Source organism: Engystomops pustulosus, chromosome 4 (assembly GCF_040894005.1).
Source record: "Engystomops pustulosus chromosome 4, aEngPut4.maternal, whole genome shotgun sequence".
NCBI classification, from domain to species: Eukaryota; Metazoa; Chordata; class Amphibia; order Anura; family Leptodactylidae; genus Engystomops; species Engystomops pustulosus.
The window spans coordinates 123,286,355-123,312,723 of NC_092414.1; the positions used below are offsets into that span (position 1 = coordinate 123,286,355).

The 26,369-nt window shown below is 40.3% G+C and overlaps 1 protein-coding gene and 1 long non-coding RNA gene across 3 annotated transcripts in view; one reads left to right on the forward strand and one right to left on the reverse strand.

Annotated features, from left to right (window-relative positions):
* Positions 1-26,369, reverse strand: part of SEMA3D (semaphorin 3D) — a 142,489-nt gene that overhangs the window by 72,553 nt on the left and 43,567 nt on the right. Inside the window, exons 3-4 of the mRNA XM_072147286.1 lie at positions 14,755-14,918; positions 2,650-2,712 (exon numbers count right to left, since the gene is read on the reverse strand). Coding sequence (XP_072003387.1) covers positions 2,650-2,712; positions 14,755-14,918 — 227 coding nt within the window. The remainder of the gene's footprint in view (positions 1-2,649; positions 2,713-14,754; positions 14,919-26,369) is intronic.
* Positions 17,001-26,369, forward strand: part of LOC140127068 (uncharacterized) — a 50,736-nt gene continuing 41,367 nt past the window's right edge. For both annotated transcript variants that reach the window (XR_011854947.1, XR_011854946.1), the window contains exon 1: positions 17,001-17,420. This is a non-coding gene — a long non-coding RNA (uncharacterized lncRNA). The remainder of the gene's footprint in view (positions 17,421-26,369) is intronic.

The window sequence follows — 26,369 nt, forward strand, 5'->3', positions numbered from 1 at the left end:
TACCACCAATATTAATCACCAGAACTTTTCAACCACCAGAATTTAATATTTGTTAACACACTGTTGCCCACTTGTGTTGAACCTGCCTACTGCCAATGAGTACCCAAATTACTTGCAACGTAGGACTACTTTTACGATTTTTCCCAGGGTCACATTAAGTTCCTAATCTGCTTCTGCCTATGCAACTTCTAGTTCAGGGTATTCGACTTGTATATATAAGATGTATTATGATGACCATCTACAACCAGCCTTGTACAATTTCTTGTGAATATTGTGAATATATTATTATAGGCTTCCTGTATTTTCTACCTTACAGTGGCTGTCTGGTATTTAACAAAAATGCCTAGTACTAGTACTCCAATTCAGAATTAAACAGAACTAACCAGTGGTGGATAGTAATTATCCTGTAGTAATGGTGTCATATCACTAACTCAACTACTATAGTAATAAAGAGTGTATGCCATGTGTCCACTGAGGCCAATGAGTGTGAAAGACATGATATTTCATAGTTTCCCGATGACACATTATGACAAATTTCATAAAATTTTTGATACATCCCTGGTGCATGAAGGGTCACATTGATTTGAACATCGGAAATGTGAGAGGATACCACACAATAAAGTCTCTCTTCCTGCCGTTATTACAATTTTAGATTTAGAAATCTACATAACAGAAATGTACATATTAGTACCAGTCTAATCTGCTGTAAATATAGATTTTTCCTAAGGCTATTAAGTAAGAAAAGTACAAAGCAAATATGTTACACCTCAGCTTGTTGGAAAGTAAATGCCTGTATTTACAAGTAGGTTTTGTTGGATGAATTCCATGCATTTCAGTCAAGCAGATAACTACATTCTACTCATGATATGTGCTGGGATGACTGGGCTTAAATACACATTAATATTACAATGACTACTACTATATTATTTTCATGGCCTGTTTCTAGAGAGGTTATCGCTAAACTCACAGAGACTTTTAAAAGGCAACAAATAATTCACCTGTGACAGGTATGTGGGAGAAGTTTCGGCAAATCTGGTCCAAACAGATAGTTTTGGTGGCAAGTAAATAGTAATATATGTGAATTCATCCCAACTCTGTGTAGTAGTTGTGCTTAGTTAGTAGTTATTCATCCCTTTAATTCCTACATAGCCAGGGTTGCTGCATTCAAGACTTAATCAGACTAAATCACACAACTTTTTGAATTTTGAATATATGCATGTGTAACCAGACATAGGGGGATATTTATCAGAACCTCTGCACTTTTGCGATTATTTGCCCCAATCCGTCCGTGAAGGCGCATGAAGGGGGGGGGGGGGCGTGGCCGGCCGGGAGTGGGCTGCCGCGGGGCGTCACTGTCCCCGCGCCTGTGCACTCGCTGCTGCCGGTGACTTTTCGTATGTGAAAAGTCGCCGGCTGCGCTTTTTTCTACACCAGGCCCTGCCTGGCATAGGATAAACGCTGTGCAGCCTGTTGCCCCGACACAACAAGAGGCTGAAGACTCTTGATATATCAGGCTGTGAACATGCAGCGGCGGGGCTATCATACGCTGCCCCATAGTGTTAACATCATATCTGAAAAAGAGAACTAGTATTCTCGAAAGCTCACCATCAAATATACTTCGTTAGCCTCAAAAGGGTATCAAAAAGGTATTGCCTGATTTCTTCACTCTTCTGCTGCTCTGCATGGCTAACATGGTACAAATCTGCACTACTAACCAGAAATATTTATTAAATGAAATCTTAAAAAAAGCAATGTGGCATAATAATAATGGCTCTACTTGTTTTGAGTATGAACTTCATTTCATTTGAGGGACTGCAAGTTACGAGATCTCATTTATAGAGGAAACTTTATTTTTTTTTTCAGATTCTTCCAGGGGTTCAAGTGGCCAATACCATCATAAGGCAATCTAGTTCTTCATAGTTTTAATGGACCTGTTAGTAAAGGAGTCCAGGATAATTTTGAAAAGAGAGTCTTAAAGGACTTTTGCTAAATTTAGATGGTCTCATTGTCCCATCTGAATGCAGAAGCAGACTGAATTTTTATGTTGCTGCTCTATTCCTTCTCTATGTTAGCCACGTTAGTACAGCAATTTGCAAATTACCACATGCTGGATATGTTCTAAACCCAATAACTCGCATTTAACATTTTTCAACAAATCCCAAAAAAGGGGAAATTTTGCAACTAAATATACATTAAAAAAAGGAAATATGCATGTGTATATGCAGGTTCTACACTCATGTACAGCCAGATTTGATGGCTGACCTCAAATAGGCAACATCCATACTATGTACATGGAGTCTGAAACTACAATGGGACACATTTATCAATAACAGTGCAAACTGCACTATGTAGGGTGTGCAACCCATTTCTGTCGGACTCTTCATGATAAATGTGTCTCATGGTCTGACTGTGCTCCAGAACGCCCCTTTTGTGCAGAAATTTGTGTTGCATCGGGTATACTACAGCCGTGACACAAATGAGTCATGTGAGATGTGGTGCTGATACTTCTTAAATACATGTTCAAGCAGTTTGCACTTGAAAAAACACACAAAGGCTAACAGAAAACTGGCGCAGGGGCTTTTAATAAATGTGGGCCAATGAGTCTAAACTTGATATACTGCATACTAGACAAAAACATGAAGTACTTACGTTTTCATCCTTCCCAGCTAGCTTACAAAAGTCTTCCCTGTCTTGAGTTGCTGGCCAATGAATCTGAAAATGATGAAATTTTACATGTTAAAGTCTATCAGCTTTTCCATAAAGCATTTCAGAAATATATTTTGAGCATTTTGTTTGCATCACTTGCATATAGTTTATAGCTTAGCAAATAGGATGACGTATTTCATCCGAAGCCGAAACATTGTATCCATGTTAGGATACAAGTGTCTCACGAATGACATCATCAATGAATGATATGTTTATCATATATCACAAAGTATAAGTAGAACCATTCCCACCACCGGCATTAAGTGGATCTGTCCTAAACAGACGAAGTTTACAATATCCCTTTTACAACAAAAATGTCATTGTGAACATAACCATCCAAAGAGCTAAGTAACTATCATAAATTAATGCAACAGCTACAATGGGCTGGGAGACAGATCCATTACTTTTTATAGTCTTGGGGTTTTAAGGATCTGGAGAAAACTAGAGTCAAATTGATAACTCATCTGATCACTCAACTATGTTAATAGTTTTTCTGAAGGTATACAGTAATCAGCAAGGTATCTGTCTTCCCAGCTCTCTGCTTGAACTGATGAAATGTTTTATTCCATTGTTGGAAAATGTATACAATTATTAACTTATGGAAAATTGTTGACAATATCCAAATGAAAAATGGTTTGTGTCACAGTAGATCTTCTAAGCATAATAAGTTAATGTCTAGTACGTAAGTGAATTAACAACGAAGGAAACAATTAGAAGTCATTTTGTACTCTTCAAACACTTATACTGTATAACATAAAGAGAAAGAAAAATATACATACGCATATTACGTAAAGAGTCTTAAAACACACCTATTAAGGGGTTTTACAGTTATCCGGGAAGCCCCAGAGTGCATGGAGCAGGGGCAAATAAAAGAATTTTACAAATCTGGATGCCAGTTTGTTTTTTATCCGAACCTTTCCTGACACCTTTGCCTGGGTCGGAAGTGTTTGCAGTCAAGTGACCTAGCTGCTGTACATCATGAATCTGTGACACTGATGCAACTGCCATTCTTCAAGTGATGGCAAACACTTCCGGACCAGCTGGAATGGTTAACAGGGGACCACAGAAAATTGTTGTGGGAACTAGAAGCCCCAAACGCTCTGAGGTTTTTTAGTATAACTAAAAACATCCATATCCTGACAGCAACTGTATGAAGCATAAGACAGAAAAAATGATTTCAGTAGTTTCCTACGGAAAATACAATGATACCCATAGTATCCATATGTTGACAGAAACATAGATACAAGTACAGTCCCCTTCTTCAACAGAAACCTGCTGATGGATTGACATCTCTATTTAGAACCCCCATCTGTTTTGTCAGTTGCTTGGGCCTTTGATGCAGAACATCTGTTTCCTGAATTATCTGTGCCAATGTCTGCTTATCAATCCATGAACGCCCAGACTAAAAATCATTTTGCTCCTCTGATTTTATTTTTCAGATATTCAGGGATTGTATATGTAACATGTCAAATGGCTTAAGAAGTAAATACAAAAAAAAAAAAAAAGGAAAAGAATGGTTGTCAATGTGCCAGTGATGTTCCATAAACAAGCCAATATTTGCTCAATAGCAGGTGTGACCTGAAAGTAAAAAGCAGCCCGGGCATTACAAAGCACATCATTGTGAATTTTTATATATGTCCAGTGTTATTACAATTTGGCACATATGCGGTGTCTGCGGCCTATTACTGTTTTATTAAATACAGGTGCACAGCTAAGTGTGAACAGTCACTAGGAAAACAAGCCAGACCCATCATGCCCTAAATCACACCTGCTATTCCTACCCACTTTCAGGCTAGCTAAATGTCCAGGCCAGAGCTAAGTCAGTTTTATAGGTGACAGTTGGCTGGTCTGTGACATTAGCATTACAAGGGAATGGTACTATAACCAAGGTCTTCTTCATAAAGAGTTATTTTGTTGGTGCTTCAATCTGCAAAACACATTTTTAAAATATAAAATTATGCAGTTACAGAGAAAAGCGATGACAAACTTTATTGGATATAAACTGTACAAGAAATTGAATGAACAGGCTGATTCCTCATATTCTAAAATGCTACATTTCATAAGAAGTCCTTCTTCCATTGAAGTCCTTCAGTTTCTGTTTTTCTTAGCTCAAGCATAAGTTACATTGATACCCAGTAAAAAGTAATATCTAGCTGGCAATGAAAGGCTGTAATAACATGCAGAAGCCATCGCTGGTAGATGAGATAATAGTCATTTTTTATAAAGTCCCAGACTATTTTCATTACAAGCATTTTTTATAACAAAGAAGTATTAACTTTTATGGACATCAAAGATTAAGGAAAGGGCTCTGACGTACAGTAAAAGATGACTAGAGCTGTTTATAGAGTGAGCAGTAAATCAGATCAGTGCTGAGCTGAAAAGCCACTGTGGTACATATAGGAAAATTTAATTTCTGGAAGTTGAATGTCCCATAAATATTTCACTACTAGAAATTGGCAAGTGAATTATTTTTCCTGTTTAAGACTTTTTTTTCCTGTTCACATAGTATATTTAAAAGGAAGTTTCTGGAGTATTAAGCAATTTTCATTGTATTGTATCTGCGTTCAATGTTCATTTTATTACCATAAAGGTTCATTATTCAATAATACACTATTCTTATTTTCATCTAAAATAGCAGACTAGAGTTTATGTTAAATTTCACTCAAGCAAATTTGTTTCTGGATGGACTTTATGTCTAATCATGTCACTGTGAGGTCTATTGTACAGACCCTCAGGTCGGATTCCTCGTGCTAGATCTAATTTAATTGAAATCACTCAGCAGTGATTATACAGGTATGGATTACTATATCCCTGGGTATTACTGATGCTATCTACCCAGCAAAGTACATTCATCTACTGTTCATTTTACTTCTCTATTTTCTTTAAGTGTGTGTTTTTCTCATTATAAAGCAAATACATAAAAAGTATGTTAGATGGAAAGCCATAAATGCTGTGAAATATATATGAAACATTTTATGAGAGGGCTAAACATGGGAAAATACCTGGCTGTAAAACCTCCTTCTCTTATGAAATACAAAGAGCAACAAAGTTAGACATTTGCAATGATTGTGTCTCATTTACAAACATCAGGTAGCTGAGTTTTCCTATATTTTATAGGGTTCGTTCTTTGATTTAGAATGTAACAAAGACAAATAAAAGAAGAATACAAACTAAAGAGTGAATACACTAAACAACCAGAAGCATATCTTATATAGAGAGAAGTGTAACTAAAAGTCAGTCCATGAGCATGATACAAAAAAGTTCTTCTAGGCTAAAACTATTAATGACCTATTTATCTGTTAAACAGAACCAGTCATCAGAAATGGGCCTAATAAACCACTACTAGTATGTAGTCAAGCAACTTAACACCTTTCAAATCATGTTTCTTTCATGGCTCAGTTTGGTTCCATAATGCAGAAAATCAAGTTTGAAGTAAGATGTAAACTGGTATAAAGTCAAGGAGGCGGAAAGTTTAACACTGAAGTCAAGCTCTCCCGACATCCTCCTATGTGATTGACATCATGCACCAGACTTCAGGAGATCTGCCTAGTGATGTTTCTGGATGCAGGACTATCAATTACAGTGAAGGGGGCATTCTAGGCAAAGAGATCATGACTTCGGTGCTAAATTCTCCACCTCCTTGACTTTATACAACTAATTCACATCTCACTTCAAAGCAGATTTTCTGGATGATGCCACCATACAGGACAATGAAAGAAACATCTGGAAGGTGTTTAGCTGTATGACAACATAATAGTAGTGATTTATTAGTTCAATATCTGCTGACAGGTTTCCTTTAAGTCAATAGTAAGTGATCAGTAATGATATACTCCTGCCAATCAGATGATTGAAGCGGTATTAATGTCACTTATGACACTACGCTGGGGCCATAGCCAGCCAGCCAGAGAAGAACAGCTCTGTCTGCAGTTGAGCCCATAACAAGTCTGGATTGCCCCTACATTAAGGTTGGAACTGTCTTCTCCCAGCTCCTTCTCCAGTGTAGCAGTTCCACAAGCATCCTTGCAACAAACTGATCATTGTAGTTTCCTGTAAAGCTGTGTCACATGCTTGAAACTTTATTTTCAAGGAGATAATCCACTTAGCAGGGAAGCTGTCTGATGGTAACTCTACTCCAGTTACCTTGAAAACACCTTCATGTTTGAATTGCTTGAGTCAGAATAACTTTTGAAGAGAACATCTTTAGTAAAAACTAAAATCAACAGCACAGTACATCACTTTCTGACAAAATTCCTAGTAACTGAAGTCTCACATTTCATATCTATCCACCAATCTAAAAAATAAGAAAAAACTGAATAAACCAGAAGTACTGACTGATAGGTGGGGGCTCAGGTGAAAGATTTGGAAGGAGTTCCTGGCTGGATAATTTGGTGGATGGGGAGCCATGAGGCGCTCAGGTGACATAGTTTAACAAAGTATTTTCTTGTAGATTCGAAAGCACTTAAAGCAAGAAAAAAAACTGCCAGCAAACCCTACATGGAAAAAACATACTTGTTAGGACAGTCTACCATTAGTAATCTGGTGGTGGATGTCCTATAAGCCGTGGACTGTCTGTATAGTAAAATATAACATCACACCAATTTTGGTGCTGAAACATTGCACTCCGAGTAAAAAAAGTACTTTATTATACTTTAATAAGTAATAGGTGTGATTTCACATTTTGCTCTATTTATCTATATTTCTATCCATCTATTAATCAACAGTATCTATTTTTTATCTATTCTTCTAGGATTCATCTGTCTTATACGTAACAACTGAACTATCGTCGCAGTAATCCAACAATCTATCAAAAAGAAATTACAAACTAGATCCATTTACAGTATAAAAGCATTGCATACTCTTCAGTGTTATATAAATCTGCTTGGAAAATGTTATGCACTTAGCTAATAATGAGTAAAACATTTTATCTTCTTTTAAGGATTAACTGTAACTGGTATAACTGTTATTTAAAGCCATTTGTGATGTTATCAGCATAAGTAGCACATCCAAAGTAAATGAAACATGAATGAGTGAATTGTCCAAAGTTAGTCATTTTAGACTGACATTTCAAGTCATGGAAGTTTTTAAAGTGTTCCTTCTGTCTTCATTTAGATCTTTTGCCTTATTAGCCAATCCTCCATGGCACTGAGTCAAGTCACAGTGAATTAGTGTCTCATGAATGTGGGCCACGGGAGCTTGGCTGAACATAATACTTACAGAATGTTATAATGGTTTTGCATAATAGTGATATATACACACGCAAAAAAAAAAAATTGCTGTTTGTACTCAAGTACAAGCCGGTCCGAGTATAAGTCAAGGTACCTAATTGTAACAAAAAAAACTGAGAAAACCAATTGGGGCACATTTACTTACCGGTCCTGCGCGATCTCCGAAAGTGCATTGTCTGACCGGAATGCACATCTGCCGGGACTCACGAACATCGTGCACCCAATATCCTACAGGTGTTGCTTCCCCGCTCAGGTCCTCTGGAGTTCAACTTCTTATTCCTGGTGTATGTTAGTGCATTGTTTTGCAACACAAATTGAATCTTAAATCCCGCGCTCGGTCCGAATCAGTCGGAATGTCCGCCAGCCTGCTCCCTGCTTTCTGTCGCATGAAATCCAGCGCAGCTGCAGAAAAATCTGATCGTGTGCGACACAACCCCCTACTAAATACCTGTCACAGTGGCGCAAATCCCAAAAATGTTGGGAAGTCCGAAGGAAATGCAATCTGCGGACCCTTAGTAAATAAGCCCCATTGACTCGATTATAAGCCTAGTAGATAGCCTGCCAGCTCATGCCCCCAGTATATAGACAGAAGCCACTTGTCCCCAGTATATAGACAGCCAGCTCATGCCCCCAGTATACAGCCAGTCCTTTGCCCCTACTATATGTCCAGCAGCACCTGCCGCTAGTATATTGCCTGCAGACCCTGCCCCCAGTATATAGCCTGCAGCTCCTGCCCCCAGTATATAGCATGCAGTCCCAGCCCCCAGTATATAGCCTGAACTTTAAAATCCTGGACTATGCCCACAGTAACACTGACGATCAGTACTGGCACCGATCATGGATGTTAACACTTTGAATACCACCCTTCAAATTACTAATGATAGGATTTGTGGAAGAATTCTGCACTCCCTGTGAAGTCATTGTGGAGCTTCGATCTTCACAAAAATGGCAGCATGCATCATCACTGGCATGTAAATGCCAATGTGCATTTGTCAGATCATTTAAATTGTAGCATGTTTAAATGCAATTTAAACAGTAAATCCCCACACCAGTCAAGGGCATTAACGGTTGGATGTTTGAGCTGGATCTAATCCCAGCTCCAGTGGGGGACCAGATCCAGCAAAGTTTGGTACAAATCCTTGCCATTCAGGTCTGCATATAATACTACCAAAGAATACAGGAGTTACATCGTTCTTAATATAAACATGTATAAATATATCAAACATTATTTAGATAAATTAAAAACATAACATGTGCAATTGATGCAATAAGAGAACCCAATACTATAGTCCAGCCGGGCTAGATCCTATATGCAATAAGACAAGTGTCCAATAATAATCATCAACAAGTGGATATATAAATCATTAACAAGTGTCTTACCTATGTCATTGCTGTGTGATGGCACTTTAGACTCCTCAACACGCATTTCTCCGACGCCTTCCCAGGGGTGCACCACATTTATTTTTTGTGCTCCTTTAACATAGGGCATGCAACACTTTTCAGTCAGACTTTGCATGATAAATGTGGCGCATGGTCCGACTGAGAAACGAAACGTCCGGTATAGCGTCTGGTGTAGCGCATGGTATAGTGCGGCATGCACAACAAAGTGTTGTGTATACCACAATTGTGTAGCATGTGCCAAAAATGTTTCGGAAACTTTATAAATACATGTACAAGCAGTTTGCACTGAAAAGAATGTGCAAACTGGTGCTGGGGCTTTAATAAATCTGGGCCAAAATATCTAGGTATACATATTCTCTTAACCTAAATCTCAGCCTTATCCCGGTATAGCTCCTGCCCTCATGAGGGGAGTACCCAGAACAGAACTCTCCCTGGTGAACTGCACTGGCCCTTTAAACCATCCCTAACTCACTCCCTACTGTGGTTACTCATAAGGGAAAATTAGGAGCCCCTTCTAACTAAAGAGATAGGGGAAGAAAGAAACAGGGAAAAGTAGGCTAAATATATTTGGTCATTCGACCATAGTAGTGGTGCTCAAACAGGACTGAATCCCTGAGGAGCAGGTCCAGTATCTCATGAGAGAGGCTATCAGTTAAAGGGATTGATCAGTTTACCTCATGTTATGTGTAATGTGCGTGTAAGTGTGGATATTTAATAGATTTATATTGGTAAATTACCTAATTTCCTGACCGCCACACTTACACACACATTACAAAAATCATGAGGTAAAGTGGCTGAACCCTTTAAACCCCTGGTGGGATCTAAACAATTACCATCTTCCCAACTTAAATATGATCAATATAATTTTTTTTGTTTTAACAGTTGTGAATATAGCTAGGACATTTTAGTTTAATTCACCTATTTGGATTCTTCAGATGGTGAGTGAATGTCCAACAAGAGGGTAAAAAAAATATATATTGGCTTATCTTTAAATTTAGGAATAAGCTAGATCTATAACATTCCTAAATAATAGCAAAAGTAGATCTTCGAGCCGCTTGTAAATGTCATAGTTTGAACAATGATCTTTATGTAAGTCCACATAATGCAGAATGTCTTATCTATATTTAATATAGTACATGGAATACAAAACTGGACTTAGGAAGGTCCAGATATAGAATATCTGAAAATAGCCAGCAGCAGATGTCCTACTAGTGCTGCACACATATGATGCTAGCTCTTCCCATTGGCAAACTAGATTGTATTTCTGAATAGTATTTCAGTGTAAAGCATGCAAGATGAAGTCAATTGACAGACTGGTATTTACCACAGGACTAGAGATGAAGGAAACTGTTCATATGCTTTGAGTTTTATAACTAGAGTTCTGAAGTTGCTCAGCTCCCATTAAGAACATAACTGGTTAAGGTTTTATGAAAGATTTATATTAGTCTAAATGTATAATATTAACAAACATAGATATTATTATAGTCACTAACTTTTCAACAAACTTTGAATGAATGCAAAGTGACTATAAAACACGCTTACATATATCTGAGCTCAGTACAAAGTGCTTTTTTCTTTACTTACTTGGGTTCTTATAATCCCTCTACCTCTTTTCTGAATCTGCTTTTCACCCTCCTGAATGTGGTCCTGCTAGCAACAAGACCGAATCTCACATTATCGAGGAGGAATAGGGGACGGGCAGTGAGTAACATGGGTCTACTTCCAGTAAGTTAAAGAGGACCTGTAACCTTGGAAAAAGCCCCCCATCAAATGTGTCCACCAAAATCCTTTCCCTAGCCCCTTTCTATATCTGGCATTTTTTTTAAATTTATGTTTGGAAAGTTTGTTTTAACAGATCCGACCTCTTACCAAATAAGAGGTCGGATCCTCATATTCCCTGAGTTAGAAGTCGGCCTTATTCATAAGGGTGTCGGCCGACACACCCCCTCCACAGCCCTGTAGGAGAAGCTGGAAGCATCACATATATTGCATAATCACTGCCGGCTCTCCGTGATGCGGCCACGTCGCACTGACAACGGCCGCGGACTTGCTTATTCACATTCCCAGCTGGCCACCCCGGACTGAGAGTGGCTGCAGCCGCGCCACGCTTATTCACAGTCCCGGACAAATATATATAACATTTGACAGGCGCTGTGAATAAGCACGACATGGCCGCAGCTGCTGTCAGTGCGGCACGGCCAGCAATGTGAATAAGCAAGCCCAGCGCCGCAGACGCTGTCAATGCGGCGCAGCAGCTCCATGGAGAGACAGCAGCGATTACGCAATATATGCGATGCTGCTGGCTTCTCCCACAGGTCCCCACTGACAGCGGCGTGAAGGGGATGTGTTAGCCGCCCCCCTTATGAATAAAGCCGACTTCTAGCTCAGGGAATATAAGGATCCAACCTTTTATTTGGTAAGAGGTTGGATCTGTTAAAACTAATTTTCCAAACATAAATTTAAAAAAAATGGGAGATATATAAAGGAGCTAGGGAAAGCATTATGGGGGGCATATTTGGTGGGGGGCTTTTTCGGGGTGACAGGTCCTCTTTAAAGAGGACTGCAAATTTATATACACATGCTGCAGAGAAGGGAGCTGCCAGGAAATGAGGATTCCTTTTACATAACGACCAGTGTAAATCCCCATGTACACATGCTGGACTATTTAAGAAAAAATTATTAAAGGGGTATTCCAGGAATAAGCATAAATCATATAGAAAAGGGTCCTTAAAATAAAAGCTAATATGTAATTAATTATCATTTAAAATATTGCTCCCCTTAGCTGAAAAATACTGTTGACGTACACTGTAATGAAGAATTGAAATGCTACTGGCTCTTTAATCAGTCATTTGATTTTCTCCACACAGAGCAGAAACAGGACAGAAGATGGCTGCTGGTCGCATGTCCACATCACATGTCCTGCATCATTACCATGTTTGGCTGGTTGGTCTATTGGTTGCAGTGCATGCAGTGTGGGCAGTGTGTGGGGAGAACCATCTCAGAGGGGGAATGTGCAGTGTTGCCAGTTACACATCATTACTATGGTAACAGAGCAGGGCAGTCTGTTAGATCATCACTGGGTGCAGAGCGTAAGAGGGAGGAGGAGTTACTGAGAACTAAAGGATCATGGGACTTGTAGTTTCCTGTGACAGCCAACGTTTTGTGAATGATAAAATTAATCTTTTTAAGCTCCATTTTGTAGCTAATGACATTGAGTTTTGTTATATTCATCTATTTATAGTGTTATGAGATTATGTATCAGATGTTTATATTCCTGCAATATCCCTTTAAGTGACTCCACAAACAATAGCTGTTATATCACCTGATAGCAAAGTAATGTGACATAGTATGTACAGGTATATTTATGACCATACATATCTTATCACATGCAGATTCAGATTCCCTGCATGAATATCTTATGAATGGTGGGAGTGGAGTAAACTATTACCAGACATATTTGTGATTGCTTATCTCTCCTAAACGTTAAAAGATTGGGAACCTTGAAATCCACCAGCCTGAATCCTTCTTTCCTTTCATCCCCATACACATTAAATGATCAGCTAGTCACATGGAATCAACATTAATCAAATATGTATGGTTACTTTAAAGTCCATAATGGCTACCTGGTGTGTATGGATAGTTAATGATCTATTCATGTCTAATTAGAAGCCAGAGGGGATTCATCATATTTGCCTAGACATACATTCAAATGGAAACAAAGTGGTTAAAGTAACTGTATGTTCACCAAAACCCCCACTACTGAACAATGCCATGTCTGAGAATATATGTGCCATAATAACTGCTTTATATAACCATGTGGGAGTTATATATATATATATATATATATATATATATATATATATATATATATATATATTACTCTTAGGGTCAGTACTCTTAGAGGGAGAGTATTTGGAGTACAGTCTCAGAAAAAAAATGTGGTGCACATCAATATCTAGAATCTGCAGCTCCCTAGGTATGTCTATTATTCACACATACACTCACCGGCCACTTTATTAGGTACACCATGCTAGTAACGGGTTGGACCCCCTTTTGCCTTTAGAACTGCCTCAATTCTTCATGGCATAGATTCAACAAGGTGCTGGAAGCATTCCTCAGAGATTTTGGTCTATATTGACATGATGGCATCACACAGTTGCCGCAGATTTGTCGGCTGCACATCCATGATGCGAATCTCCCGTTCCACCACATCCCAAAGATGCTCTATTGGATTGAAATCTGGTGACTGTGGAGGCCATTTGAGTACAGTGAACTCATTGTCATGTTCAAGAAACCAGTCTGAGATTATTCCAGCTTTATGACATGGCGCATTATCCTGCTGAAAGTAGCCATCTGATGTTGGGTACATTGTGGTCATAAAGGGATGAACATGGTCAGCAACAATACTCAGGTAGACTGTGGTGTTGCAACGATGCTCAATTGGTACCAAGGGGCCCAAAGAGTGGCAAGAAAATATTCCCCACACCATGACACCACCACCACCAGCCTGAACCGTTGATACAAGGCAGGATGGATCCATGCTTTCATGTTGTTGACGCCAAATTCTGACCCTACCATCCGAATGTCGCAGCAGAAATCGAGACTCATCAGACCAGGCAACGTTTTTCCAATCTTCTACTGTCCAATTTCGATGAGCTTGTGCAAACTGTAGCCTCAGTTTCCTGTTCTTAGCTGAAAGGAGTGGCACCCGGTGTGGTCTTCTGCTGCTGTAGCCCATCTGCCTCAAAGTTCGACGTACTGTGCGTTCAGAGATGCTCTTCTGCCTACCTTGGTTGTAACGGGTGGCGATTTGAGTCACTGTTGCCTTTCTATCAGCTTGAACCAGTCTGTCCATTCTCCTCTGACCTCTGGCATCAACAAGGCATTTCTGCCCACAGAACTGCCGCTCACTGGATGTTTTTTCTTTTTCAAACCATTCTCTGTAAACCCTAGAGATGGTTGTGCGTGAAAATCCCAGTAGATCAGCAGTTTCTGAAATACTCAGACCAGCCCTTCTGGCACCAACAACCATGCCACGTTCAAAGGCCTCAAATCACCTTTCTTCCCCATACTGATGCTCGGTTTGAACTGCAGGAGATTGTCTTGACCATGTCTACATGCCTAAATGCACTGAGTTGTCGCCATGTGATTGGCTGATTAGAAATTAAGTGTTAACGAGCAGTTGGACAGCTGTACCTAATAAAGTGGCCGGTGAGTGTACATTTACATATATGCCAAGGTCTGTATTATGATCACACATGTGTGTTTATATCTAGAAAGAAAGCTGAGTGTCAGTCTGTGTATATAAAGCCCATATAACACAGCTTAGCATCCACTGGAGGTGCTCACCAGGAAGTAACTACATCGTAAGAAATGTTTGAAAAGACATTTATCAAAAGAACATGGTTTTAAACATACCAACCTTTCTTATATTTTTGTTTACATCAACCAGATTGAGCATATAGATGTAATCTTTAGCTCCAAGGAACAGTCGGCTCCTCTCTTCATCAAGCAGCAGGGTCTGAAAACCCAGGCTTTCAGACGATGACTCCAGAAATGGGATGCAGCTGTTTGACACGAGCAAGTCTGTGGGAAAATTTAAAAAAAATAAAACTTTTAAATGAAAGGGTTTACATTTACATATAAGGTCACATTCACACTGTTTATTCTTTTAGTTGTGTGGGCCAATGGGTTTTTATATATGACAAATCATAACTTTTTATTATCAGCTGCCAATTCTTTGATTGCAGTTTAAATTCAATAGATGATGGATTAAATAAAGTTATAACTTTGTAAAATATAGGTGATTTCTGCTGCCTATCTGAGAAAGGTTATGACTGAAGATGTACTGGTACTGTACTGTTTTACAGGAATAACTCCTGACAGGACTCCTATGTGAGTCCTGTCCCGCCCACCCCACACACACACAAATTAATAGGTGGGATAATTAGGACTCTCAATGGGGCAGATTTACTTACCCGACCCATTCGCGATCCAGCGGCACATTCTCTGCGGTGGATTCGGGTCTTCCGGCGATTCACTAAGGCAGTTCTTCTGACGTTCACCGAGGCCCGCTTGAGTTCACGATCCTATACTTGGTAAGTGCGTGTCCCGCAACATTTTTTTTTTTTTAATGCGGCGGTTTCTCCAAATCCTTCGGGTTTTCGCTAGGCCACTCCCCCCAGATTTCCGTCGCGTGCATGCCGGCGGTGATGTGCCACAATCCGATCGCGTGCACCAAAAACCCGGGACAATACAGGGAAAAATCGGCACAAATCAGAAATATTCGGGTAACACGTCGGGAAAACGCGAATTGGGCCCTTAGTAAATGACCCCCATTGTGTCTACTAGGGTTCCTTGCAAGAAATCCTGCTCCAAATCACATAATCATATATTTCACAGAGCTCAGCTTCCCTCCCTTTATTATAGCCTGCTGACAGATAGGGCAGGATATATGATGCATTAAACGGAATAACATATTTTCCTTAAAGGGGTTGTCCAGGACCAGAAAAAATGTTATATATGGATGAGTGATGTGTAAAAACAATAAACATTTTATACATACCTCACTCCGTCCTCCAGTTCTCCAACAGTGAAGGCCATATACAAACAGAGGCCATCAGTGATGCGGCAACAACAGTGCCTATACCACTACAGCAGGAGATTCAGATTGCAGTGGTGTTCGCTATGCCAATGACGCATCACTGCTGTCCTTTGTATACAGAGGTTGTCAGTAACTCAGTTGCTAAGGAGAAAGGTGAGTATAAGATGTTTATTGTTTAAACATGCTATGTCTGAGACTGCTGCTTTACTCAGCTGAGAGTATAGTAAATGTTCTCTGTTAGCCCCGCTCCTTGCCCCAACAAAAAAAACAGTGGGGGTGGGGGATTCATATGGCTTCTCATTTGGCATATCCAGCGCTGGATACGACAAGCTTGATTCATATTTGAGCCCAAGGCATGAGCTGAGGGTTTCCAGGTCCAGGAGCCCTATGGGATATTTAATGTGTTTCTTCCCTATAGAAAGTCCTCTAACTTTTGTATTTATAATACAAAGTTTAAAGACAAGAGTCTCATTAAGATTAAGTCAGATCCAAAAGTAGATTCTAAATGAACAAAATGTACAAATACTGCACTTTTGCTTTTTGGATTAAATTCTGACAAAAAAAATAAGCGTAAAAGTGGCCTAAGAATAAAGAAATCTCATGGGTTCTATTGATTGATTGATATGTAAAACACTGCATAATATGATGGTGCTATATAAAGATTTTTATTATTATTAAATTGCTTTTGAATTGCTGCTCTGGATCAGCTAAATTGTGCTTCTGTTTGTATCAAAGGAAATGCATTTTCTATGAGACAAACTCATAGTAAAAACAACTGGCTGCCGCCCACCAGAAAAGGGACCATATTTTATCCCCCACCACTGTCCACTATCTACCTGTACACTCTGTTCCTAGATATCGCAGCAGTACAAATCATAATGATGTTTTCACTTTACACAAAGGGATTAAACATGTAATAGTTTTATGAGAACGTTCTGCAGCTTTGATGAATCCCTAGAACAACAAGATACTATGAGCTCAGAAACAAACACATGTCTGTATGATGCCAGACACAGCCCTTCTTCACTACAAACTCTTGAGCAATCCTGGGTTTATATGTTTATTCCAACAAATACTTTGACAGTCAGCTGCGGAGAGGAAAACATGAGGGGTCAGCCAATATTGCTTCACTAAGCCTAAACAGAAAACAAATACGTATTTGTGAGTGTATTCTAGAAGACGCAAGCTACGTTAGAAAATGACTGCATGTTTTTTCTTATCCAAACATATTTTCTGGGCTCAAACTTTAATTGTGGTTAAGAAATGTTAACATAAAGTTCTTTAGTCCAGTTTACTTTTATTATTTGGTGCCTTCATACTATAGACCTGTTTGCTGTTACTATAACTACATAAATCAGCTTGATAACTGAAAGTTACTCAACTGCAGAGCAACCTCTGTAACAGAGACTAATGCTGTATTCGTATGGAGCAAAGGAGCTGGGGACAAGATGGACTACCATTGCTGCATTCCTTATAGATACAATGTAGGTAACTGGTGAATTTATTAATCTTTGTCTGATAATTTGTCTAATAAAACAATTAGTGGTTTAAAGGGTTTTATTTGGGTTGCATTACTTTTTTGATCTTCCAATAGGAGAGGTCATAAATTGTAAGTTTTTTTGTGAGCAGGTTTAAATATTGCCTGGTTAAAGGTTTTATTAGGGTTACCTTACTTCTTTGAGCTATGCATTGGAGAGGTCATAGACTTCAAGCTCTTATAAGCAGGGCCTTCATTCCTATTGTTCTGTCTGACAAGGTTATTGCCCTGTAATGTATAATTTTGTAACTGCGCCCCATGATTGGTAATGCGCTGTTGAACCCTATAATCACTGTATATAAAATACAATTTTTTATTATTATTATACATCATTAGCAGCTGATTGGTGAGGTGCAACATCTAGTACCCCATCAATCAGTTATCTGAAGTAGTTAATTGCATGAATTAACTGAAAAAAGCATAATTTCTTAACCTTTATGGTTCTTTACATAATGCACACAATTTGTAAAGAAGATAGCCCAGATTGGTCATGTGAATTATGAAAGGCACTGGATTCCTGCAAAAAGGGACATTTTCTTTTCCTATGACAATTTTATAAATCCTGGGAAAGCCCTTTTAAGCTAATGTGATTTTTCCTCAATTTTCATTAATAATTAGAATCACATGAGATAGAACTTTGAAAAACATGAACTAGCATATAAAGAAATCAAGTCATTTGGAATGAACACTTTAATCTACTTTATCTGATTACTCAGCAATAAAATGATTGTTCTGTAAACTTCACATAATTATTGCTCTAATTTATATTTCACGTGCATATTTATCTTAAACCACATCATAGAAAATGTATTGTAAGGACTCATGTTAGTCCAGATTTATCTGATATCCCAGGATTACTGATTAATATTAAATAGGGTATGTGTTAGAGCTCATCTGATGACAGATGTTTTAAAGGAAGTCCAAGTCCCATAAGTTATTTATAAGGTGGAGAGAAAGCTGTTCTACTTAGACTTTAAGACATACTGTAGCTAACGAGAAGAAAATTAATGCCAAATCAATAAGAGGCTATGATAAATAGGCAGATTGGCAAAGTCTATAAAGTCTTTTTTTTCATCTGGGTTTCATCTGTTAGAAAGTATCAAAGATTAGAGGATGATCAAAGTAATTTGAGAAAATAGAAATACACTTCATCATATAAAATAGATCTGCTTCTTAGTACTTTGAAGTCTCAGTCCAGATTTAAATCTAACTTTCACACATACATATAGAATTAATGATTGCAAGACATCTTGTAAGGATGTAATGCTTTAAATTCCTATGTATAGTCAACCCAATATTCCTATATTGTTATTGCAGTAGATATGGTAAAGGGCATAAACCAGCCAAAATGTGCCAAACCAGCTATAAAGTATGGATTCCTCTCTCCAGAGGCAGAATGGCAGAAACTAGCTTTACTTTAAGGTTCTGTTCACATCTGAGTTGTGGCTTCTGTTTATACAGTAACAGAAGGCTAATATCATGGTGGATGTTTCATATAATGGAAAAATAGAAAGCATTATGTACTATATTTTGTATGATTTGTGATAAAGTCTGTAATACAGCTCATAGCCACCGATGCAGATGTAAACTAGTACAGTATACTCTTCTCATCTTCTCAGATTTCAGAATAAATTATTAGGGAATGTTGCATATTGGCTTGGTGGCACATATAGGTAAATTGCCTTATCTTAAACAAGGAATCATCAGGAAGTTATGGCTGTAAGCATTATGTAAACATTTTAGATAAAACATATGTACCATGCTTTGATTTATTCAGAATTTAAGGAGTACAAAATTGCCTAGTTTGGAGTCAAAATGTTGCCTGCTGACATGCAATTGTGAACTCAGTGTTATTTCTTCTATGAACGCCATCATACAACACTAAAGAAAGAAATGGAATGGCTTGAATTTTGTTTTTTTAATTTGGCACTGTATTTTTCAGACTTTTTTTGTTGCTAAAATGTGCTGCATTCCTGGAGATCAAGTGAGGCACAGCATTTCACCTTATCTGTGAGAGAGCAGAACTTCTGCACTGCTCTCTCCCTGTCCTTGCTTGTCCTGACCCACTTATTACTGCAGGACCAGGAGTGATGTCAGAAACATGTGACACATGCTGGTACATTTCCTTTAATCCCTTTCATGCTGTCAGGGGATGGAGCCAGAGAAGAAGTTACAGCTCAGACTTGGTATGAAGATGAGCTGTGTGTGTGTGAATGAATGAATGAAGGTAGCATGAGTATGTCCATGTGAGTGAATCGTTTCAGCAGAGCTGTGTGCTAGTGAGTGGATGTAGCACGGATTTGTAAGCTGTGTTGTGTGTGACCAGTGGGGAATTTGTAATTGGTGTCAAATACTTTTTTTTATTTTTTTGGATGACTTAATCTGGGATGCGTCTTATAATAAGGTGTGTCTTCATATTAAAGGTATATTCTGTCTATCATTGCATACTGTATGCCGTAGACTTGCACTGACCCACTGCAGAGGCATTATATGGGTGATATGTGACTAGCACACACTTTTAGACAAGTCATAAAAGTGGTTGACATACTACTTATTGGACTTTCTTTATCAGCCCGAGACATTAGTTCAAAGGTCTCATTACTTGTGCACCCACAGAAGTGTATTACATTTATTTCAAGGAGTATTATTATAGATGTAACAGGGAAGTCTTGGAACAATCACAGAAATTTAAGAGTTATGCATGTGCAGCCACAGATCCGTGACCCCTGTCCTCAAGTTAGGTGCAGGAGATAGGACCAGAAGAGAATTATAAGAGAGGTGGTTTTGGCCGTAGCATGGGGCAAAGGCCTTCTAGGGGGTCAATGGCCAACAAAACCGTCAACCAAATTTTATACTAAAAAGAGCTTTCACTACACGTGAACCATTGCCAGAAAAGTCCTGAAACCAAAGATTAAAGGCAGGCAGAAAGGGCATATCCTCCATTCCCAAGAAGCAGGATTCTAGCACCATATGTAGGAAGTGAATAAAAGACTTGAAGCGGCTATAATATTCATAGACCCTGGGCCCTTGGCAGTCTTAATCTTCCAGTGGTTGGGACCCATATACCGTGCAGCACTGGTTAACATGACTGGCTAACCCGTTAAACAAGCATGATAACACAGTCTGTAGTAAAGTGAATAAAAGGAATGACCCATTTCTGCAATAACTAAACCAGTTAACTCACATGTTAAACACTAATGCATCCCTTACAGGATTTAGGGCACATTCTATGCAGGTTATTGTTCAACCCATTTGTTAACAACAGTAATTTAGTGGATTGACCACTCCCTTCAGAATTTAAGGAGCATCTTATGAGAGTGACCATATGGTTAAGTACATAATGACTTAAACAGAAATATAAACATACTTATTTCACAATTGTGTTTATAGTAAATGTATTATTTTAATGATTGGATCATCTATTTTCACGTTCAAGTACATAAGGAAAAAGAACAATATATTTTTTCAAACACATGCACAAAACATTTACAACCAGCCAACTATTTTGTAGAAACGTTTATAAACACTGTATTTATTTTACTAAAGACACATTTTTCATAAGCAACTAATGAAACGACAAGGCTTTATAATGTAGCGTGTAAACTAGTAAAATTCCTCATAGTTCTTTGAGGCTCTTTGGATCCTACTAATGACTTTGGTTGTTAAACCAAAATCATCTGAGCAAATATTCCATGATTTTGTGTTTCCTCTGCTTTGTAATCTGTAATTATTTGCATGGTTGAAAAATGAAACTCAACCATTTCATTCTTCCGTCTGTGATATTATCCTTGATAAACAGAGATCTTAACGTCAGCAAAAATACAATTTTCTACTCCCTTAAGGTAGAGGATTAAAATAAATATGGTTAAGAAAAAAGGATTAACTATAGAATTACTCAGTGTAAAAAGTTCATAGTGTATGAAAATAAGGATTACTATAATAAAACAAATTTTTTTTTTTTTTTATATAATTTAGGATTTTTTTTTCTACAAGCTGGACACGTTCCTATGCTTGAACCAGTGGTTTAACTTGAGGGGTGCAGAGAGTGCTGTATAAACGGGCCCAAGAGGCTTAGGGGTGCCAAAAAGGTGGCTACACCCCTTGCTTAAACCACTAGTTGCTTGACATAAAATTGCAATGTCACAATACTACTCTGCTCCTACTGAAAGCAATTGTATTGTAACCTGCAAATTGCCACAATGGAGACCTGCCATAGAAAACCTGAGAAACCTTGGTGTCCACAATGGTTCCGCCTCAGGGTTAAAGGAAACCTACCATTTCAAATGGTAGGTTTAAGCTGTAAACACCGAGCACCAGCTCAGGGTGAGCTGGTGCCGGTGCTTAGTTTCGTTAGTGTTAAAACCGCGGTATCGCGGTTTTAACACTTTTTAAACTTTATAGCAGAAGCCGCTTCGGCGCTGCGCGCGACCGTGCGCGCGCAACGCCTGCGGCATTTCCTATGTAGGCGCGCGCACGATCGTGCGCACGCAGCGCCGAAGCAGTTTATGCTATAAAGTTTAAAAAGTGTTAAAACCGCGATACCGCGGTTTTAACACTAACGAAACTAAGCACCGGCACCAGCTCACCCTGAGCTGGTGCTCGGTGTTTACAGCTTAAACCTACCATTTGAAATGGTAGGTTTCCTTTAAGCAACAACAGCAACATTATTAGGGTGGAAATATACTTTTCGGTCATGACACGACCAGCCACAGTTATGAAGCAGTCTCCCTCATCCAATTAATACATTTTGCCCATAATTCATTACAAAATTGTTATTTAGTGATTTTAGTTTCATGTACTGTTACATATATTTCCACCATTAGGTTTCAAAATACAAATCATGCCTTCCTCAGGTAAGATCACCATCAATGTCAACTGAAAGCTGTCTGAATTTATTTATGTCCCCACACACCTGGAGTTATTCAGCATCTCTGTGTTAATGAATGGACAGTAAGGCTAATATGCTTCTGAACTAGCCCAGCATAGAACAATATCCATAGTTATAAAATGTATCTATAAAGTACTTTAAATTGTTTGAAAATATAGAAAAAAATGTTCTTTTGTTTGTTTATGACTAGAGATGAGCGAACATATGTCCGAGCTCGATTCTCGTTCGAGCATTAGCGTACTCGAAACTGCTCGTTGCTCGGACGAATACTTCGCCCGCTCGAGAAAATGGCATCTCCCGCCGTTTTGCTTTTTGGCGGCCAGAAACAGAGCCAATCACAAGCCAGGAGACTCTGCCCTCCACCCAGCATGACGTGGTACCCTTACACGTCGATAGCAGTGGTTGGCTGGCCAGATCAGGTGACCCTGGAATAGACTAGCCCCTGCCTGCGCTGCTCGGATCATTCTGTGTCTGGATGCCGCTAGGGAGAGAGCTGCTGCTGGTCAGGGAAAGCGTTAGGCTGTTCTATTAGAATAGTGTTAGGCAGGAGTGATTCTACAAGAACCCAACAGCCCTTCTTAGGGCAAATTTTATTTGCAGCTAGTACCATATTGTGAGGAATTTGCAGGGGGACTTGCTACCGTTGTGTTTAGCTCTTAGTGACACACATATCCACCTCAAACACCAAAGTGGGAAAATTTATTAGGGGTTTGATTTCAATTAGGCACAGTCTGCCATTTACTTTTTATTTTACGTTTATTTTTTCATAACTCAGCGTCATCTCATCTGGCATAGCAGTGTGCTTTCATACTTGGCTAGAAAATAGCCATAGCAATAGGATAGCATCGTTTGGTTTTAAAAACTAAAAAACACAAAAAAAAGTTAAAAAAAAATTAAAGTTATAACTTTCATTTTCAAAATGTTTAACCCGAGGGCTAGGGGTAGAGGACGAGGGCGGGGACGTGGGCGTGCAACTACTGCAGGGGTCAGAGGCCGTGGTCCTGGGCGGGGTGAGACACCACCTGCTGATGAGGGAGCAGGGGAACGCCGCAGAGCTACACTCCCTAGGTTCATGTCTGAAGTTACTGGGACTCGTGGTAGAGCACTGTTGAGGCCAGAACAGTGCGAACAGGTGATGTCGTGGATTGCCGACAATGCTTCGAGCAATTTGTCCACCAGTCAGTCTTCCACGCAGTCCACCCATGTCACCGAAATCGCCACTCCTCCAGCTCCTGCACCTCAGCCTCCTCCCCCCCAGTCTGCCCCCTCCCAGGAAAATTTGGCATTTGAACCGGCATACTCTGAGGAACTGTTTTCTGGACCCTTCCCACACTCACAAACCACTTGTCCGGTTGCTGCTGAGCAATTTTCCGATGCCCAGGTTTTCCACCAGTCGCAGTCTGTGGGTGATGATGACCTTCTTGACGTAGTGGAAGAAGTGTGTAAAGAGGTGTCCGACGATGAGGAGACGCGGTTGTCAGACAGTGGTGAAGTTGTTGTCAGGGCAGGAAGTCCGAGGGGGGAGCAGACTGAGGGATCGGAGGATGATGAGGTGACAGACCCAAGCTGGGTTGATAGGCCGGGTGAACACAGTGCTTCTGAGACGGAGGAGAGTCCTCGACCAGAACAGGTTGGAAGAGGCAGTGGTGGGGCCAGACGGAGAGGCAGGGCCAGAGGAGGTGCATCAGCGCCAAATGTGTCACGTAGTGAAGCTCCCGCGGCGAGGGCTAGATTTTCAGAAGTCTGGAGGCTCTTTAAGGAAACACCGGATGACCGACGGACTGTGGTGTGCAACCTTTGCCAAACCAGGATCAGCAGGGGTTCCACCACTACTAGCTTAACTACCACCAGTATGCGCAGGCATATGAATGCTAAACACCCCACTCAGTGGCACCAAGCCCGTTCACCTCCGGCTGTGCACACCACTGCTCCTTCCCCTGTGTCAGCTGATAGTCAGCCCCCTGCCCAGGACCCTGGCACAAAAACCCCATCGTCGCCTCCATGATCCTCCACAGCATCCACCAGCGTTCAGCTCTCCATACCCCAGACGCTGGAGCGGAAACGGAAATATAGTGCAAACCACCCGCACGCCCAAGCCCTTAATGTCCACATCTCCAGATTGCTTAGCCTGGAGATGCTGCCCTATAGGCTAGTAGAGACCGAGGCCTTTCGCAACCTCATGGCGGCGGCCGCCCCTCGGTATTCGGTCCCCAGCCGCCACTACTTTTCCCGATGTGCCGTCCCAGCCCTGCACCAGCACGTGTCAGACAACATCATCCGTGCCCTGACCAACGCCGTTTCTGACAAGGTCCACCTGACCACGGACACGTGGACGAGTGCTGCCGGGCAGGGCCACTATATATCGCTGACGGCACATTGGGTTAACTTGGTGGAGGCTGGGACCGAGTCTGACCCTGCGGCTGGTCATATACTGCCGACGCCGAGGATTGCGGGGCCTACCTCGGTCCAGGTCTTTCAGGCCTACTATGCCTCCTCCTCCTCCCACCCCTCCTCCACCTCCTCCTCCGAACTACCATCCGTGGGCATGGCGCCATCAGTCGCTAGCTCTAGGCACAGCAGCAGTGCCGTCGCTAAGCGACAGCAGGCGGTGCTGAAACTGCTGAGCCTAGGCGATAAAAGGCACACCGCCCAAGAGCTATTACAGGGCATTCCACATCAAAGTTGTTAACTTTGTCGCCACCCTGCTGTGTAATCCACAAAATATACTGGCAAACTTTTATCATTTACCGATATTATTTCAGCGCTTCTTGCGCATCTGTTTACATTCCCCTCACCCGCCATATCCTAAACTTATAAGAACGCTACTACACTTGATCTTGTACAAAAGGTTCTTAGAAGTGCTGTTTGAGGAGTAGCCTAGAGACAGGGGCTTGGATTGGCGAAAGCTCGCCTGGCAGCGGAGCGCCAGCTCCATCCCAAGATCCAACTAACATAGTTTTAACTGCAGCATCTTTAATCTACTACTAGTTCACTGCCTCCATACATGGTCCCCTTATCAAACGAGCTGTGTCAGGCAGAATTTTGGGTTGTTTTCATGGCTTCCACATCAAACTTGTTAACTTTGTCGCCACCCTGCTGTGTAATCCACAAAATATACTGGCAAACTTTTATCATTTACCGATATTATTTGAGCGCTTCTTGCTCACCTCCTTTGTTTCCTCTCTGCCACCCATTGGTTTTAAGCCTGAGTCCATTTGGGGTATGTTGCCAAGACACTCTCTAGCCTGCCGCTGCTGCCGCTGCCTCTGCATGCCGTCCCCTATAGTGTCAGGGTCAATTATTGGATGTTTTAGATGCTATCTAGCTTCATTCTGTCACTCTGTCATGGCCATGCTGTTGCCCATAATTTTGGCATAATGGTGCGTTTAAGCAGCCTCAGAGACATCCATGCATGCTGCCCCTGCTGTTTCCTGTCCATTTCTGTGGTGTTTCCATCCTTTTCTGAGGTTTCCAGGTGTTTGGCCAAGCTTCCCTGTGCAGAGCCTTGGTCCCCTTGAAAAATGCTCGAGTCTCCCATTGACTTCAATGGGGCTCGTTATTCGAGACGAGCACTCGAGCATCGGGAAAAGTTCGTCTCGAATAACGAGTACCCGAGCATTTTAGTGCTCGCTCATCTCTATTTATGACACATTTGACATTTGGGGGCCAGAAGTTTCCATGTGACCGTAGATGAACTATTACAGTGAGCATATTGAAAAGATGTGGAGCGCTGTTTATCATTGCATCAGCGCTGAATTTGTCCAACGTGCTACTATTTCTTTCTAGAATTGTAAACAAACTTACAATCATCGCTTTACCAATTACATTCAGGCGCCATGCTACTACAACAGTCAAAATCACAGTATACAGCAGTGTATTATGTAGTTTGAATGAAGATGTCCTTTATGTTTGCCTTAAATAGGGTTACCCACCACAAACGTGTATCACCTACTTGTAAGGTAGATGACAGATAATCATCTAGTGGGATTTATTCAATGGAAGTCATAC